The 19,853-nt window shown below is 37.0% G+C and overlaps 1 protein-coding gene across 22 annotated transcripts in view; it reads left to right on the forward strand.

The window, feature by feature from the left end:
- Nucleotides 1-19,853, forward strand: part of NAA16 (N-alpha-acetyltransferase 16, NatA auxiliary subunit) — a 64,031-nt gene that overhangs the window by 27,473 nt on the left and 16,705 nt on the right. For 18 of the 22 annotated variants that reach the window (XR_011259322.1, XR_011259321.1, XR_011259320.1 and 15 more), the window contains 4 exons: nucleotides 1,555-1,661; nucleotides 16,698-16,770; nucleotides 18,818-18,987; nucleotides 19,325-19,477. Coding sequence is in view for 14 of the 22 variants with exons in the window: in XM_069601237.1 (XP_069457338.1) it covers nucleotides 1,555-1,661; nucleotides 16,698-16,770; nucleotides 18,818-18,987; nucleotides 19,325-19,477 (503 nt within the window). In the remaining 8 variants the exon portion in view is untranslated. The remainder of the gene's footprint in view (nucleotides 1-1,554; nucleotides 1,662-16,697; nucleotides 16,771-18,817; nucleotides 18,988-19,324; nucleotides 19,478-19,853) is intronic. The other 4 variants (XR_011259324.1, XR_011259326.1, XR_011259325.1 and 1 more) reach the window with 1 other exon arrangement.

The following is a 19,853-nucleotide window of genomic DNA, read 5'->3' on the forward strand; positions in this document are numbered from 1 at the left end:
TTGGAGCCAAAAAAATTAAGGCTGTCACTGTTTCCCCACCTATTTGCCATCAAGTGATGAGACCGGATGCCATGATATTCATTCTGAATGTTGAGCTTTAAGCCAGCTTTTTCACTCTCCTCTTTCACTTTCATCAAGAGGCTCTTTAGTTCTTCTTCACTTTCTGCCATAGGGGTGGTGTCATCTGCATATCTGAGGTTATTGATATTTCTCCTGGCAGTCTTGATTCCAGCTTTTGCTTCATCCAGCCCAGCATTTCAAGGTTATCAAGACTGAACAGAGTCATGAAGATTGCAGAAAATTTTACTCTGGGTTAAATACATATCATTACTTCCTTGAAAATCAAAAATAGTTTCAGAGGTAAAATCTTTCCAGCATTTCCTTTGTTACAAAGATAGAGATCATCTGACAACAGCCTTGATAAGTAACAAATCTTGAACCTGTTTTTATGTTAGATAAATTTTTAATCCAATAAAATTTGAATTTCTCCTAATTTTTAAGACATCTGTAATATGTTGAGTATGCACGTTTTGTTCAACAGTGTCAGTCACAGCAGATAAAAACCACTTGGGTTGTTGAGTGTTTTGGTAGAATGTCATGATTTCATAAAGAAACATTAGGAAAGTTCATTTCAGTAGTCTTATATTAGCTTAAACCATTCATGACCTATATTTTTTTTTTCTTTTGCATGGCCAGATCCATGCTCTTACATTGTTAACCCTGCCTGTCAAAAAGTTAGAGCCTTCATATTTAAAATTAATTTTGTTTTTCAGTTTTTTCTGCTTTTAAAAAGTGATACTGAAACTTTTTGATAAGGGTTTAGCAATAGTACGAGATGTATTTCCTTAATGTTACAAATGGGGTATTTATTTAATTCTAATGTTAGCATGCCCCAGTTTGCCGATATCTTATGTTTGTTATTTTACTTATTGTCCATCTCGCCCACTAGAATGTTAATAAGTTCTATGAGGGCAGAATTAAAAAAATTTTTTTTGTTTTAATCGCAGCTATATCTTGGATACTTGAAACAGTGCCTGGCACCTAGTAGGTGCTTGATAGATGATTGTGGGACGAATGATGGAGCAGATCACTAGTTGATCTGCAAGACATTTGTAAATATGTCAGCGTTTAAGAAGGTATTTTGACTGCCACTTGCATACGGTGCTGATCACAGTAGAACCCTTTTCTAAAGTTTGCAGAGTGCCTTCTGAGATGCCAGATAGCAGGGTTGAGCCTGTGCTGGTCAGTGAGATTAGGAAAGGCAGACGGGATTGTAGGTTACTCTTCCTCAAAGCTGCCTAGTCATTTTGCTTGCCGGTCTTTTGAAGCGTTACTTGAAGATATTTTGAACCTATATCTAGGGGAAATAAACGTGCCGACTGAGATATTTGGTGTTACACTCTTTGGCAGTAACAAACAAGTAATGCTAACTTTTGGGGTTTAAACGTAATAGGGGAATCGTTGTTGCTGAAGTAGTTTTATTTTTATTTATAAAATAACTTTGAGAGCTGTTTCCATCAATTGAAGTTTAACAAAGTACACTTTTATTCCTAGGTGAGAAATTTAGAGAACTAATGGATAAGTTCCTGAGGGTTAACTTCAGTAAAGGCTGCCCGCCCTTGTTTACTACTTTGAAATCTCTGTATTACAATACAGAAAAGGTAAAATTTGGTTTTTATTCAGTTTTGCTGTAGTCTTTTTACTCACTTTATTATTGTAGAACGACATTTTCTCTATTCAAGTAATGGTGTGTACCTTAGCTTAATAATAGATGAACTGAAATTATATGTATGTACTATAAGTAGTGTCAAAGAAAATGTCAGTCTGAAATTTACTAAGGGGCATATAAGAACACTAAAAGGTTATTGTTTTTAATGGGTATACTTTTCTAGTGGAATTTTACTAATAAATTTGACATATTGTCACAAAGAGGTCTATATTTAACTATTTCACGGTTAGTTATCTATTACTTTATAGTGTGGTTGTGGATTTTTAAATGCATTATGCTTGCTTTTAAAGTTAGAGCATGGGTAATTGTTAGTGGAACAATAAAATGTAGGCACTATTTTAACTCACAGGCTACATTTTAATAAATGATAGGTTTAGCTGGTTTTCCCATGAAGAGTCATCCTTCTGCTTTTTAGGAAATAGATGTGGTTTTATATTAGGAAGATAATTAGAAAATTAAAAGTTAATAGAAAACAAGTTATACTTCTATTTCCAAGTGTTGCTTGTTATTAAGATCTAAAAATCTTGTGTAAACAGTTTTTGAAAAGTGAATGGATAAGGAAGAGACTTTATTAGAAGCGCTAAAATATTTTTAGTTGAACTTCATCACTTTATTTAGCTTTGACCCGTAATTATTTGTAAATTAGCATAATTATGAATAGTAAGTTATTCAAAAAGGTCAGTGCTTTGTAGGTGTACCAATTGACCCTTTCTTCCTTTGGCAGCAGGTTCATAAACTAAAAGGGCCGACTCGTAATACCTAGAGGGGAGTGGCTGAGGCTGGCTCGCAGGACTTCCGCTCCCTCTTCCTGCCGCTGTGCACCCAGGCTCCTTGTCAGCTGGCCACAGCCCCACTTCTAGAAAGATAGCTGTAGTGCCTGATCAGTAAGGAAGCGTCCTTTGCATTAAAAACACCACCAGAAAGCCGTGTAGTTCTTTCACTGTCTGTGGTGTACTTTATTTGATTGCCATGGCACTGCTGTCAGTTTTTCTCCTGCTATCTTATTTTTTTGAGTGATTGATTTGTATGAAAACATGGAGCAGAGCCTAACAGTGGTTTCTGTAGGTTATTTAAATTAGCATTTGCCGAAGTGCTTCTTTTACTCACTTTGGCAAGGTTGACAAAGAAGAAAGAAGAGATGAAATGTCGGCAGTGTTGATAATAAAGAGCACGTATGTAACCATCTTACAGCAAGCACTGGGTACCTCAGTCCTTTCAGAATCTGTTCCTCTTAAAGCTGCCAGTGAGCCTTCCCTGGCTTTCTCAGTTTTCATAAGAGGCATAGACTTAAAAAATCCCTTCAGTACTGATCCAAAATTACCATCGTAAAGGTGTTAAGCATTTGCTGATATTTCATAAATCTTAGAAATTGCACTTTGAAAGAAGGCATTGAGGATGCGTTGACCTATAATAGGAACCTGTAACATATCTTTAGTGTTAATTTTTAAGCACACAGCAGGAATGTTTATCATACGTTTTTGATGTTTGAATTACTATGCAGAAATTTGAGTTTAAGTTGTCAGAACTTAGTATATTTTTTAAAAAGTGTACAAGTATGGGAAATCCTTCTCAACTCATTTTGGCTGCATATATTTGTGATTACTCAAAAGGGCATTTTTAAAATTTGCATATTTCTAATCAGCAGTGAGTCCTGATTTTTAGCAAGGGCTGCATTTTTTTTATTTAATGAACTTTTTAAAAAGTTACTTATTTTTGACTGTGCTGAGTCTTCCTTGCCGCATGGGCTTTTCTCTCATCGTAGGGGGTCGGGGGCTGCTCTTCACTTGCAGCGCTGGGACTCTTCGTTGTTGTGGCTTCCTTTATTGCGGAGCACAGGCCCTGGGGTGCTCGGGCTTGATGGTTGTGGCTCCCAGGCACAGGCTCAGTAGTCTTGGCTCTGGGCTTAGTTGCTCCCAGGCATGTGGGATCTTCCCAGATCAGGGATCAAATCTGTGTCCCCTGCATTGGCAGGTGGATTCTTTACCTCTGAGCCACCAGGGAAGCCCCTCCAGGGATGCACTTTTAACTCTTGAAGGATTTCAAAGAGGTTAAGGATGATGAATAATTACAGTTGTTTTAATTTGTAAAATTCCAAGACTAAAAAAAAAAATCCACGACAGGTACCGTGGAAATAAAAGATTAGCCTTTGAAGTTTGCTTAGGATATAATACAGTTGTAGAAAAGTGTTTTTAAAATGTCTCCAGCATTTTAAACTGTGAATGCACAATTTAAGAGCAATTTTCATGTAATTCTTTTCCAAATTTTTTCCCCTGGGAATTTATTTGTGATGTATATATGTAGCTCTAGTAATTTTGACCATAAAAATTTTGTTTTTCCACCTAGCAATTTCACAGGCACTTCATGTTTTATTGTGTAGTCTTTGATACCTTCTTTTTCATAACAGCATAGTCTTTTATCAAAATCATACCTCTAGTTATTGAACTTTGCTGTTTAAAAAAATGTCCTTATACACATAGTTTTTACTTAGGATTTTTCCCCCCATAAATTCTCAGAATAAGTTAATGGGTAAAAGGTATGAACATTCTGTTATTCTTGGTAAACACTGATATATTGATTTCTATAAGGCTGTAAACATTAGTTTGTATTGCCAGTAGCAAAGGTGTGTGAAAGGTTCACTATTTCCTCACCAGCATTAGGCAGAGTTAAATATTTTCTTGTGTTTGCTTTTCTCAGGAGATTTTTTTCTTTTAAATATAAAGAAGCTAAAATGTAACCAGATTTGTTGATCTATATTTCTATTGTAGAATTTCATCTGTTGTTTTAAAAACAGTTTGGAAAGTCCTCTTCGTCCCGAGCACCACTTCGCAAGGTGGGACAGGGGAGGGAATTAGGCCACCAGGGGGCGTTTTGCGGTGTCTGGAGACTTGGTTGTCACTGTGGTGGCGGTGTGCTGCTTGATGCTTCTGCAGTTCAGAGGACAGCCCCTTATGAGAAAGAACTGCATTATCAGCAACTGGGCTAGATAACCCTTTGTTATTAGGGGCTGTCCTGTGTATTATAGGGTATTTAGCAGTGTCCTCAAGAAGGCAGTGGCACCCCACTCCAGTACTCTTGCCTGGCAAATCTCATGGACAGAGGAACCTGGTAGGCTGTAGCCCATGAGGTCGCTAAGAGTCGGGCACGACTGAGCGACTTCACTTTCACTTTTCACTTTCCTGCAGTGGAGAAGGAAATGGCAACCCACTCGTGTTCTTGCCGGGAGAATCCCAGGGACGGCGGAGCCTGTTGGGCTGCCGTCTATGGGGTCACACAGAGTCGGACACGACTGAAGCGACTTAGCAGCTGCAGCAACAGTGTCCTTGGCCTCTGCCTCTCGGATGTCAGTAGCTTACCCCCCTGTTAATAGCTGTATTGAGATACAGTTCTCATACCATAAAATTGACGTGTTTGAAGCTTACAGACTCACTGATTTCTAGTATATTCAGAGTTTTCTAACCATCAACATGATAATTTTAGAAACCTCCCATTCATATTTGCCCACTCCCACTCTCCCAATCAGGCAACCACTAGTTTACTTTCTGTTCATGGATTTGCCTGTTCTGAGTATTTCATACAAACAGAATCAAACCATTGGTGGTTCTTTCTCTCTCTAATGCCTTATACTTGGCATAAATATGTTCATCCATGTGGTAACATGAGCACGTCTCTTATGTCTAAATAATGTCATTGTATGGCTGTAGAGCATTTTATGTATCAGTTGATGGACATTTTGGTTGTTTGTATCTTTTGGTTAGTACCTATATTGCTATGAGTAAAGTTTTTTGCATGTACACATTTTCATTTCTCTTGGGTGTTTATACTCCAGGAGTGGAATTGCTAGGTCAAATGCTAACTCCATATTTAAACTTTTTAAAAACTGTCAGGCTCTTTGCCAATATGCCGCTACCATTTTACATTCTCACAAGCAGTTTATTAGGATTCTGATTTCTACACATCCTCACCAACAATCCACTTGTTATTGTATGATATTTGATTGCAACCTACATCCTAGTGGGTGTGAAGTGGTATCTCCTTGTGATTTTGGTTTGCATTTCCCTGATGACTGATGATTTTAAGTATTTTTTCAAGTGCTTGTTGGCCATTTGTATATCTTCCTTGGAGAAATGTCAATTCAGGTTCTTTGCCCAGTTGTTAATTGGGTTATTTTTTTATTATTAATTTTAAGTTTTTAAATATATCCTAGAAACAGGTTTCTTATCTGACATATGATATTTGAAATAATAAATATAAACATTTGAAAATATTTTCTACTCTTCTGTGGATTGTCTTTTTCCTTTCTTGAAAGTGTCTTGATAAACCCCGTTTTCTCTTTTTTCCCTTGTGTTGCCTGTGCTTTTGTGTTGTATAGTAAGAAACCATGTCCAAATTTGGGATCGTGAAGCTCTATACATGTTTACTCCGGAGTTTGTACCTTTGGTTCTTATGTTAAAGTCTGACTCATTCTGTGTTCATTTTTGTATCTGATGTGAGCTGTGAGTCCAGCCTCATTCTTTTGCTTTGTCTCTCCAGTTTCCTACCACCATTTACTTTTTTTTTTTTTTCCCCTCGAAAGGCTAGGTAGCCTTGTTGAAAATAGATAGACCATGGATGTGAGGGCTTGTTTCTGGGCTCTCTGTGTGTCCACCCTTAGGCTGCATCACACTGTCTTGTTTACTATAGCTTTCGGGTAGTTTTTTAAATTAGGAAGTGTGAATATTCCTCATTTGTTCTTTTTTTTAAATCTTCTTTTGGCCATTAAGGATTTATTTTCAGTTGAATTTTAGGATCAGTTTTTCAACTTCTACAAAGAGGCCAGCTGGGATTTTATAGGGATTGCTTTGAATCTGTAGCTCACTTTGGGAATTTCCATTATGGGAATTGCCATTTTCATCTTGACACCAGTGTTTTCAGTCTATGAACATTGGTAGTCTTTCCATTTATTTAGAGCATCCTTACTTACTTTGAACAGTCTCTTGTAGTTTTCAGTATTCCTCTCATACACCTTTCGTTAAATTCATTCCTAAGTACTTTACTTTTTTGTGCTATGCTAGATAGAGTTATTTTCTCTTCATAAGTTTCAGGTGCGCATGTTGAAACTTACGTGGAGCCAGTTGTGATTTGACATCTGTGTACACTGTAATTTGTTCACCACTACAAGCCTAGTTACCATCCGTCACCACACAGCTGAGCCCCTTCACCCATTTCACACTCACTCCCAACTCCCTTTCCTTCACTAGTCTGTTATCTGTATCTGTCAGTTTTTGCTTTATTTTGTGCTTTTTTTGTTTAAGAGTCTGTGTGTCAGTGAAATCATGTGACATTCGTCTCTCTCTGACTTATTTCACTTGGCATAACACTGTTGAGGTCCATCCATGTTGTGGCAGATGGTAAGATGTCATTCTTTTTTCTGGCTGAGGAGAGTAATAGTCCATGTATTACACCACATCTTTATCCATTTATCCGTTGGTGGATATCTAAGGTGTTTGCATATTTTGGTTATTGTAAATAATCCTGCAGTGAACACAGAGGTGCATCTGTCTCTTTGGATTAGTGTTCTTGTGTTCTTTGGATTGAGATTATTATCTTAATTTAATTTTCCAGGTTTTTTTTTTTCCTTGCTAGTAAGTAGATTTTTTTTTATATTGTTATATTCTGCAGCCTTGATAAATCTGTTTACTAGTTGTTACAGTTGGTATAATGAATTCCTGTCATGTGCAAATAGAAAGTTTTATTTCTTCATTTACAATTAGTATCCCTTTTATTTATTTTTTGGACTACTTGTCCTGTCTAGAACCCCCAATATATGTTGAATAGAAATGATAAGAATTGACAGTTTTGTCTTGTTCTCAGTCTCAACAGAAATGCGTCTAGTTTTTCTCCATTAAATATTGTTTAAACTATAGATATGTTTTTATATGCTGTTTATGATGTTGAGGAAGTTCCATCCTACTTTGGGTTTGTTGAACATTTTTGAAAGGGTGTTGAATTTTATCAAATTCTTTTTCTCTGTTTATTGAGATGATCATGTGTTTATTTTTTATTCTATTGATAATTATGTCATACAGTAATTGATTTTCAGGTGTTAAACAACTTTGCATTAGTGGGATAAAACCCACTTGGTCATGATACGTAATTCTTTTTATGTGTTGCTAGGTTCAATTTGAAAGTGAAAGTTGCTCAGTCGTGTCCAACTCTTTGTGACTCTATGGAATCTGTGGAATTCTCCAGGCTGGAATACTGGAGTGGGTAGCCTTTCCCTTCTCCAGGGGATCTTCCCAACCCAGGTATCGAACTCTGGTCTCCCGCATTGCAGGCGGATTCTTTACCAGCTGAGCCGCAAGGGGAGCCCAGGAATACTGGAGTGGGTAGCCTATCCCTTCTCCAGCGGATTGTTCAGACCCAGGAATCAAACCGGGGTCTCCTGCATTTGGGATTCCCTGGTGGCTCAGATGGAAAAGAGTCTGCCTGCAATGTAGGAGGCCCGAGTTTGATTCCTGGGTCAGGAAGATCCCTGGAGAAGGAAATGGCGACCCACTCTAGTATTCTTGCCTGGAAAATCCCATGGACAGAGGAGTCTGGGGGGCTACAGTCCATGGGGTTAGGTTACAAAGAGTTGGAGACGACTGAGTGACTTCACTTCAGGATCAATTTGCTAGAGTTTTATAGAGGGTTTTTGTGTCAGAATTTCTAACAAATACTGTGTAGTTTTCTTGTAATGTCTTTGTCTGGCTTTGATATATCAGGGTAATAATGACTTTATAGTAAGTTGGGAAATTTTCTCTCCTTTTTTCTTTCTTTGAGAAATTTGTGAAGATTGGTATTGGTGTTAAATATTTGGTAAAATTTACCAGTGAAGCTGTCTGGGGCTGTACTTTTCTGTGTGGGTTGTTTTTGATTACTTGTTTCAACTGTTTGTTTATTATTGATTCATTTCTATTTTTTCTTATTTGGCTTCTGAGATTAGTTTTTCTAGAAGTTTGTCCATTTAAATGATCCAATATTGGCCTATGATTATTCATCATATTTCTTTATAATAATTTTACTTCTGTGAAGTCAGTAATAAGTAGTGTCTTTTCTTTGATTTCTAGTTTTAATAACTTGAGTCTTGTTTTCTTGGTCAGTGTAACTAAAGGCTGGCCAGTTTTGTCAGTCTTTTCTGAAGGCCAGGTTTTCTATTCGCTGACCCCCCCACCTCTGTTTTCTATTTCACTAGTATTCAAATCTTATCTTTATTATATCCTTACTTCTGCTGGTTTTATGTTTAATTTGCTCATCTTTTTGCAATTGCTTTTTTAAAAAATTTACTTATTTCTAGTTGAAGGATAAATTCAGGGTTACAGCATATACTTTAAAAATATTTGGGGGGGTTTTAAAAGAAACCAAAATGGCCCTGGTAAGAGGTGGAAATTAATTCTGGACTTCGTTTTCACCTATAGTGGAAAGTACTTGGCAGTTTCCTTCTGCAGCTGTTCACCGTGTCAGACTCTTGAGTGAACGCAGTGAATCATCATGGTTTGCGTGGGTTGTTACAGGTACATTGGATTCCATTGAAGCTGGACATTGGTGCATAGTTGTGCTGAACACGAGTGAACATGGAATCTGAGTGCTTGGTGAGACAGACTGCTGAAGCGTAGCTGTCTCAACAGAAAATGTATGGCTGTCCATACACAGGAAGGGAAGGTAGGCTGCTTCCAAGACAGCCTTTCTTTCTTGTGTTAAATCTGCCCATAACTGTGAAAATATGTCAAGATCCTCATTCAGTTGAAGGACCTGTTGAGGTATTTGTGACCTTTAGAAACCGATGACAGTGGCCCAAAGTCACAGAACACGTGGCCTGTTCAGTGAAGAAAGAGAATCGTCATGAACGTTGTTGACATATGTCTATGGAAAGTACTGAATTGTTTGGCTCTGGTTACTGGGAAACACCTATAATTTGTTGCTGGAGGTGGGGGTAAATTAGATGTTCATCCTGGAATATATTGTCTCTAAGGTATCTTTGTTTCTTTTGAATTAACTCAGGTGGGTGTAAAATTGAATTTTGTATCTATTTACTAGCTAACTTTAATTGTGAAGGTAAGTTGGGGGGGGGGGAATGATGCTGAGCAGCATTGTAAAAATAATTAGTTCTGTCACCATTATAAAAATGACAACACAGTTAATGGTCAAGCAGAATGATTCTAAAAAATGCTTCATTTCCTATATACTTCTGGAAAACTAGGTATTTCAGAAAGCTATCTATGGAAGTAATTACCAAGGAAAGCAACAGTTTGATTTGCATTTAAGGGCAGTATAAAGGCTTCTTTCTTAGATGCTCCAAATAATAGAAGAACTACATTAAGAATATTTCTTAGATTCTGCAGACTGAGGAGGAAGAGGAGAAGAAAAACAGAAAGAGGGGAGTTGCTGTGGCATAGGGGGTGACTCTATAAAGGCTCCTGGCCAGGAGGAGGTCCCTGAGCTTGAGCCTGCTCTCAGCCTGAGGCAGCAGACAGCCCCTATTCCTGGGTCTCTACTGGAGAAGAGGCTGGTGTCAGAATAAGACACTGTCCTATTTGCTGTCCTCTTATCCCGATTCCCCACACCAGGCTCTTCCTCGCTCTGTCTACTCCACTTACAAAAGCCCTTTTGTCTAACTCTGCAGATCTCACGGTCACTGGTTCTTTCTGTGGCAACAGCCAGCTCACAACACTAAAATAGCCCTTTCCCCCTTTTGCATTTATGGTTGCAAATACAGTCTCTCTGAAAAAAGGGGAAAAAAAAAAGAATATTTCTTAGAATCCTGGATTTCTCACTAAAGGAAAAAAAATTCTGTCGTTAAAAATTCCAAAAGGCATTATTTGCAGTGGTAACAGTGTCAAGAGTTAGTATTTTTCAGATATGCTGATCAACTGTTAATTGTAATGAATTCATGAATTCATTTCTTGCTTAAAAACAGTTAAATTTTGGGAGAGGAAAATAAAAGCAAATACTTTTCCTACCTAGGAAAGTGTCTTAGTATAGTGTCATGTCAACTTATTTATTAATCCTTTTCACAGTTTTTGCCGAATCTATGTAACAGTTGTTACAGTGTTAATTATTTTTCCCCAAATTTGATTATTTTTTTGTCTTTCATAAAAGCCAGATTTGGGTTAATACAGTTTTTGTACTCATAAAATAAATATCTAATATTAAAATCTACTTTGAAAGTTTCAGTTGGTGAATTAGCTGCGTGGTCATCCTTTGGGAAATATTGTTATAGGGAAAAGAGCATTGCTATGGAATCCAGCCTGGTTTGGAATCCTGACTCCATCACATATTTGCGTGAGCAGCTACCTGAATCTGTTTCTGGATTATAAACTTGGAGTAGTTAATACTGAAAGAGTTGCTGTGTGTTTTAATTAAATGATAAAGTTTGTTAAGTTCTTGGTTCAGAGAAGGTTTCAGCCCTCTCACCAGCCTCATCCCCTCACAGGTCGTCTCTGCAAGAGGTTAGTTTCATTTGAGTGTCACAGTTCTTGGACAGTTTAGCTAGCTGCTTGGGGACCAAAATTGTCCCTTATGTTCATTGTATATTTATTAGAAATTAATCCAGTTTTGGTCCTTGTTGATAAACTGTTGTGCTTGGTTTTCTCATTTGGATTAAAAAAATTTGAAAAGACAGTTCAGTGGCTTTCATGTTTTACAGTAACATTTTAAACTCGATCTGTATTTATATTGTGAAAAATTGTGTGTCATATATGTTTTGTAGGACTTTGCTTTAAGGTTAATAAAGAATTCTTTTAACTCATATATAATAAAAGCTGGTTAAGGGCAATCAATAATTTAAGGAAATTATCTACAATCGTCACATTTGCCCATGTTAGATTTGGTTAGCAAAAGCAAAGCTCTTTCAATTCTGGTCAAATATAACTCTTAGAAGAAAGTATTTAAATCAGGAGAGGGTGGTTGAACTTTGAAATATTTTCAGTTCATAGAAATTTTGTATGATTTTAAACTATTTTAAGGCTTGAAGTTTTATTGTGATATTAGATACCTAATGTGAGTAAATTGGACTTCTTGATTTTAAATTCCAGTGGAAATACTATTTTCAAGGCTAGCCATTACTTATTAAGTTTTAGAAGAAAGAAGTTGAATATACAGTTATATTGTACAAGAGACTATAGTTATACGGTATACAATTATATAATTGAATATGTAATTTTACAGTATAATTGCAGTGTAAATGGTAAGTAAACTTGAAGTTAAATGGATCCTTTATACCTCAGTAAAACTCCTTAGACTAGCTTTCGTAGATAAATTTGGAAAATTGAATTTTTTAGTTAATTACTTAGTGAGTGACTATAATACACATTTTTTAGATTCAATATATATGCCAGGTAAGCCAGGAACGACAGTGATCTTTGTAGTTTTTAATTTAGAGCATATCATATGAGCTTTCCATTACCTTGATTTATTCCCTCAATTAAGTCTTGTTTTTCAGTTCTGAAGCTAGAGATTCTGTTTTATTCAGTAGTATTTGCACCCCTTTATTAAGAGTGTAATATTATTCTGTGTAACTTCAGTATTTTGTTGTACTTTTAAAAATTATTAAAACTAATTTTTAAGTTTTCCACCCTAGAGATGCAAAAAGGTACATACACCCTTACTTAAAAATCTACTCTAGCTGCAGTTTTAGTAACTGCCAGTAGGTGGTAGTGTAAGTTCATGAAAAACTTTTTGCTTCCATAAGTTGAGTGCTGAATTTCCATAAGTTGAACCTGAAGGGTTTTTTTAAGTTACATATACTCTGAATGAAATTAGTCTTGGTGGCTTAAAAATCCCTATTACTTTATTTTGCTTTATAGTAATAGTCTTATTACAGCATTTTTAAAAAATCAGTTCTCAAACCCTAGGGTATATTAGAATTATTTATAGAGGGTTTGGTGAAAATGTTGCTGGACTCAGTTTCTGATTCTATAAATGTGGGGTTTGCTCAGAAATTTGCATGCCTACAGATTACCAGGTCATGCTAATGTTAACATTTATGATATTAATGGTCAGAGGATTGCGCTTTTAGAACCACTGTTGTTGTTAGGTGGCAAAATACACTTAACATAAGGTTTACCATGTCGACCATTTTTAAGTGTATGATTTAATGGTATTAAATACATTCACCTTTTTTTGTAACCATGACCACCATCCATCCCCATAACTCTTTCAATCTTGTGGCACTATTAATAAAACTGCCCCTATTAAACAGCAACTCTGTTTTTCACTGCCTCTAGCCCCTAGCAACAACTGTTAAACTTTACAGCTTTGTGATTCTGGCTCCTCTAAGCAACTCACTTAAGTGGAATCAGATGGTATTTGTCTCTTTGTGACTAGATTATTCCCTTCTGCGTGATGTCCTCAAGGTTCGTCCATGTTGTAACACACTGCAGAATTCTTTCCGTGGCTGAATAATACCTGTCCTATGTCTCTCCCACATTTGGGTTGCTTCCACGTTTTGACAGTTACGAGCAATGCTGTGTACATAGGTGTACAAATATTTCTTGGAGATCTGCTTTCAGTTCTTTTGGATCTATGGCAGAGTGAGTGAAGTCACTCAGTCGTGTCCGACTCTTTGCAACCCCATGGACTGTAGCCTACCAGGCTGCTCTGTCCATGGGATTTTCCAGGTAATAGTACTGGAGTGGGGTGCCATTTCCTTCTCCAGGGGATCTTCCCAACCCAGGGATTGAACCCGGGTCTCCCGCATTGTAGACAGACGCTTTACCATCTGAGCCACCAGGGAAGTCCATAGCAGAAGTAGTCCTATTTTTAATTTTTTATTTGGTAGTCTTATTTTTAATTTTTTGAGGCACTGCCATGCCGCTTTCCACAGCAGCTGTACCATTTTCCACCAGTAGTGCACAAAGTTTCCTTTTTTTTTTTAACATCCTTGTCTACAGTTGTTGTTTTCTGTTTTTTGTTTGTTTTTAGATAGCCATCCTCCTGGTGTGACGTGGCATCTCTTCGTAGTTTTGACTTGTATTTCCTTAATGACTGGTAATGTTACAAATCTGTTCATGTGCTTACTGGCTGTTTGTATATCTTTGGACAAATGTTTGTTAAGTATTTTATCAAACATTGAATGGGGTTTTTGTTGTTGAATTTTAGTTCTCTTTGTATTTTGGATACTAACCTCTTGTTAGATACATGATTTGCAAATATTTTCTCCCGCTCTGGGGGTGGCCATTCTGTGGACGGCATCTGATTGTACACATTTTTCACTTTTCATGAAGTCCAGTTTGTCAATTTTTTCTTGTGCCTTTGGTGGTATATCCAAGAAATCATTGTTAAGCCTGATACTCTGGAGCTTTTGTCCTATGTTTTCCTCTAAGAGTTTCATTGTTTTAGGTCTTTGGTCCTTTGGGTTAATTTTTGTGTATGGAATTAGGTTAAGGTCACCTTCATTCTTTTGCATGTGCACATCTAGTTTTCCCAATCCATTTGTTGAAAGACTTCTGTTTCTCCATTGATTGGTCTTGACACTCTTGTAAAAGATCACCAATGTGAGCGTTGTTTCCGGACTCTCGATTCTATTCCATTAGTCCCTATGTCCATCTTTATGCTAATACTACACTGTATTTTTTTTTTTCAGTTACTGTAACTTTGTAGTATGTTTTGAAATCAGAAGTGAGTCTTCTTGGTTTTGTTCTTTTTAAAGATTGTTTTGGCTATTTGGATTCTTTGAGAGTCCAAATGTTAATTTTAGAACAGGCTTGTCTATTTCTGGAAAAAAAACACTGGGATTTTGATGGAGATAGCTTTGAGTTTATAGGTCTCTTTGGGTAGTATTGATATTTTAATAATATTAAAATTTCCAGTTCATGAATATGGGATGTGTTTTCATTTATTTATGTCATCTTGAATTTTTTTCATCAGTGTTTTATAGTTTTCATTGTACAAGCCTTTCACTTCCTTGGTTAAGTTTATTTCTAAGCATTTTATTCTTTTTGATGCTATTGTGAATGAAGTTGATTTAGTAATTTCCTTTTCAGATTTTTTATGTGTAAAAGTGCAGCTGATTTTTGTGTATTGACTTTCTGTGTCTGGCTGGTTTTTTGTGAAACATCTGCAGAGAAGATTTTACTTCTTTGTCTACGGTTTGGATGCCTTTTATTTCTCTTTCTCGCCCTCCAGCAGTAGGACTTGCAGAACTGTGTTGACTAGATGTGATGAAAGCAGGCATCCTTGCCTTGTTGTTGATCTTAGTAGTGGAAATACTTTGTCTCTCCCCACGGAGTCTGATGTTCATTGTGGGTTTTTCGTATTTGTCATCAATTATATTGAGATAATTTCCTTCTATTCATGGTTCGATAAGTGGTTTTATAATGAGAGAGTGGTGAAATTCATCACATACTTTCTGTGCAGCAAGTAAGATAATTACGTGGGGCTTTTTCCTTCATTTTGGTGATATGGCATATTATATTGATCAGTTTTAAGGTAAACCATCCTTGCATTCCAGGAATAAATTCCTCCCGGTCATGATGTGTGATCCTTTTAGCATGCTGCTGAGGCCTATATGCTAGTATTTTGTTGAGGATTTGCATCTGTATTTATTCATCCTGAGTATTGGTCAGTAGCTTTCTTGTGGTGTTTTTTTCTGATTTTGGTATGAGAGTAATGCTGGCCTCGTGGAATGATTTTGGAAGTGTTCCCTTCATTTCAGTTTTTTGGGAAAGTTTGGTGTTAGTTTTTAAACTGTTCAGTAGATTTTACCATTGAAGCCATAGGGTCTGGGGCTGTTCTTTGTTGGTAGGTTTTGATTTCTTGTTTAATCTCCTTACTAGATAATAGGTCTGTTCCGATTTTAATAAACATTCTTTTAAAATGATCTTTGTTTTAAATATCTTATTAAATAATACAGCATTATTGTTACTTTTTTTTTTAAGACTGTATTCATATTCCACTACCCTAATCCACTTGGTCGTATTTTCAGTAATGAGTGTAAATTCTTCCTTTTTTTTGGTTTATGTTACGTATTTCCCCCACTGTTACATGTTGTCCCACGTATTCCTTATTGCCCTTCTGTCTGAGAGAATTACACCATATAGTGCAGTATTCTTACCAGAAATATATATAGGCCTGAGAAGTGTTTTAATTTGATCTTTGTTTTTTGACTGCTGTCAGTGGGATGGTATTAAAGTAATAATAATATATTATTATAAAAATATATTATTATAAAAATAATACTGTATTGATCACATACTGTTATAAATTTTAATTGTTTTTCTTCACTTTTGACCTTTGTTTTTCTGAAGTTCATAAGTAAGATGGCTATATTTTCTGATGCATTCTGAACATTACAGCCTGTACACAGAAGCTGCTTTTTTCCTGCCACTCTAATTCATGTCACTTTTGTTTTGTGCTTTCTGGGCATAGCGTGTTTGCAGTGTAGCTCATGATATTTTAGTCCTACCTAAGTATAGCATTAGAATGACAATTTATTAAAATGATCACTGAAAACAGAGTTTAGACATTTAATTACGAGTTTACTTAACTTCTTCCATCAACTCACTGTGTAGTTTAGATTATTTCACTTGACTGTTTTTGTATTGGCATTTTAGAAAGTCTGAGAATATAATGGCTTACAGCTTCACCCTGTGACAGTGGGAAGCAAAAAGCGATAAACTGCTAATAAATTACACAGGTGTGTTCACTGGCCAAAAGGGAGTGTGTGGTAACTAGTGATAATGTGTCCATTAGTTTCATAAATTGAAACTAATTATTGAGATGAGAAATGAATGAGATTCTGTTTTACTATTAATAAAGATAGCAGTACATTTTCTGTGTTTTTCTCATTTTCCTTCTAACATGGAGGGTGGGAGTGGGGAAAGCAGGCATCTCAATTTATAGTTAATTTATTGTTCTGAAATAAACTGTATATTGTTTCCAAATCTAATTTAATCCATAATAAATAAAATATTTTAATAAAATATTTTTTAAAACTATGTTTCTTTAACAGGTTTCCATAATCCAGGAGCTTGTTACTAATTATGAAACCTCTCTTAAAACATGTGACTTTTTTAGCCCTTATGGTAAGTTTAAATTAGATTGAGTTGAAATTTGATTATTCATTTCAGTCCATTTTTAATCACTTACAGTAAAATTATGTTCATTATGTGCTACATGATAGCTGTTCACTAGTTTTTTAATTAGTGAATGAAATGAGAAGAGCACTTGCAACCTAAAGTAATTAAAAATTTCCGTAATCTTGTGAAGTGGGAGTTAACCTCATTTTAATATGAGTAAACAGAGTCCAGTGGTTGAGTAGCTTGACCAAGATCCAGTAGTTAATGTTTAGATGTATTTTTCCTGAATTCCTAGTTTTGTGTTCGTGTGCTCAGTCCTGTCCGACTCTTTGCGAGCCCATGGCCTGTAGCCCGCCAGGCTTCTCTGTCCATGGGGTTCTGCAGGCAGGAGTACTGGAGTGGGTTGCCATGCCCTCCTCCAGGGCATCTTCTGACCCGGGGTGGAACCCGCGTCTCCTGCACTGCAGGTGGATTCTTCACTGCTGAGCCATGGGGAGCCCTAGTGTGTCTTCCACAAAATGAACTCTCAGGCCACACATCTTAACACCTGGTCCACATGCAGATTTTCCTGACTATTTAAAAAAATGTATAATTGGTTTCTTTGAATCTGGATCCAGCTTAGGTCCACAGTTTACATTTGTTATGTTTCTGATACTCTTTTAATCTTGGGTGGTACTATCCTTTCTCCCCTCTTTTTAAAGGCTGTTTGTTGAAAGGTCATTTGTCTCATGGAACGCACCATGCTTTGAATTTTGCCGACTATTTTCTCATGGTAGCGTTTAATACATCTTGCTGTCATCCATATTTCTTACAAACTTCAAGTTAGATTTATGGGCTTTTTTTTTTCCTTTCTTGCATGTTGTGCTGTATAACATAAAAGATCTTAGTTCCCCGACCAGGGACTGAACCCTTGCCGCTGCAGTATAAGCACAGAGTCCTGAGCACTGTTCATCTGGGGAAGTCCCCTAGGTTTATAGGCTTGATTAGAGTACTTCACAGGTGACACTTTGAACTTCCTGTTACAGCACATCTGAAGGCCGAAGACATTCTGGTTGTCTTCTTGTGAAACACAGATTCATCAGAATCTAGATGTTTGTCAGCCTAATCTGGCCGTGCGTGATTCTTATCGGTCACTTACCTGATGATTTTTGCAGCCACTGCAAAAATTACCTTGATCCCTTATTTCCTTCCGATCATCATTCCTTCTGCATTTATTAATGTTGGCTGGAGTTCTTGTAAAGAACTTTTCCTCCTCAGATATTTAACCCCCCTTAAATACAGTGTATATGAGAGGAGCAAGATAATGCTTGGCTCTTTGCTTATATTTATTATTTGTGTCTTGATTTATGTTAATTTGTGTGTTTGTATTGTCGTTTCATTCGGTCAGCTAGTCTAGGAGACCTTCTTGTCTTCTGAGGTAACATGAGTAAATTCTCCTTTCTGCTCTTCCTACCTCATTTTATACCTGTGTGTCTTCCCTTCTGATACCCATTTTGAGAGCTAGGTGTTTTCTTGTTTATTCTTCTGTAGTTTCAGGGCACAGAATGGGGACCCAGATAGAGGTCAGATGGTTGTTTGTGACAATCTTGTCAAGAGTGTACCCTCCTGATACCCTTCAACTTGGGGTTTCCCTGGTCTGTGTCAAGGCCTGGACGATCCACGTAAGCCCTGGCAGTTCTTGCCTCTGTGGAAGTTTTACGTGGTGGTTAGGGTTGTGTTTTCTCCAGGCTGTTTTCCTTGGCTTTTCCTGGACCTGCTGCCTTAATGCTCTCAGCCTGAGAGTTTGTAGTTAGGTTAACCTGCCTCCTCTCCCAGCCTGTTTGCTTGGCATGAGGTGTGGGTAGAAGCTTGTGAAAGCAGCATCATTGCTCTGCTCGGCTGCTGCTCCCTGAACTTGGTGGCTTGAGGTTGTATCTCTTTCTGTTGAAATTGGTCATGTTTACTGGATTTTTATTCTAATAGTTATTGATTTCATTATGCATTGGGAGAAAGAAAGCGAGTTGCTTCATTTTGCCTCATTCCTTATAATAATTTTGTGTTTGTTTGATTGCAGAAAACGGGGAGAAGGAACCCCCAACGACACTACTCTGGGTTCAGTACTTCCTGGCACAGCACTTTGATAAGCTTGGGCAGTATTCTTTGGCTTTGGATTATATTAATGCTGCAATTGCTAGCACTCCAACTCTAATAGAATTATTCTATATGAAAGCAAAAATTTACAAGGTAAAATCTTGGCCATGTATTTTGAATAGTTGAAGAATTTGGCCATTTAAGGACCCATGGAGTTTTCTGTGTGGAGATAACTTTTAGGGCACCCCGATTATTTATTCCCCATACGCTAATAATCCTAAGGAGTTCTATGTTGCATAGTCATATAGTCAGTGTTAATCGTTTCATTCAGCTCTTAGTAAATATGAATTTTAATGTATCTAAAAAATTCTAGATAGATTTGACATATATGTAACATTTCTCATTTGTCTTTAAGAACTTTTTCTATTGTATCGTACCCATATTCTCTTAATCATAACAGTGATGTCTTTAATACTTTGATCTCTTAAAGCATATGGGTAATCTCAGAGAAGCTGTCAAGTGGATGGATGAAGCTCAGTCTTTGGATACGGCTGATAGATTCATCAATTCCAAATGCGCAAAGTATATGCTTCGGGCAAATATGATAAAGGAAGCAGAGGAAATGTGCTCCAAGTTCACAAGGGTAAGAAATAGCATGTCATTGTCTGAGTTAGTAAAATTAAACTTGAATTCTCTGGTGATGCGTGAAGTTTGCTGGTATAGTTCCTTGGAATTCATATTTGTCGTCTTTTTTTTTTAATCTTATTTAGCTCCTATCCTAAGTGTGATTGCTTACTGTGGTTGATGAGCGTGCATGTGCTTCTGGTGTGTGCGTGCTAAGTCGCTTCAGTCATGTCCGACTCTGTGCAGCCCTGTGCACTATAGCCTGCTGGGCTCCTCTGTCCTTGGGATTTTCCAGGCAAGAATGCTGGAGTGGGTTGTCATTTTCTTCTCCGGGGATCTTCCTGACCCAGGGATCGAAATCTGTGTCCTTTGTCTCCTGCATTTTCAGGCAGATT

Source organism: Ovis canadensis, chromosome 10, assembly GCF_042477335.2.
Source record: "Ovis canadensis isolate MfBH-ARS-UI-01 breed Bighorn chromosome 10, ARS-UI_OviCan_v2, whole genome shotgun sequence".
Classification (NCBI taxonomy): domain Eukaryota; kingdom Metazoa; phylum Chordata; class Mammalia; order Artiodactyla; family Bovidae; genus Ovis; species Ovis canadensis.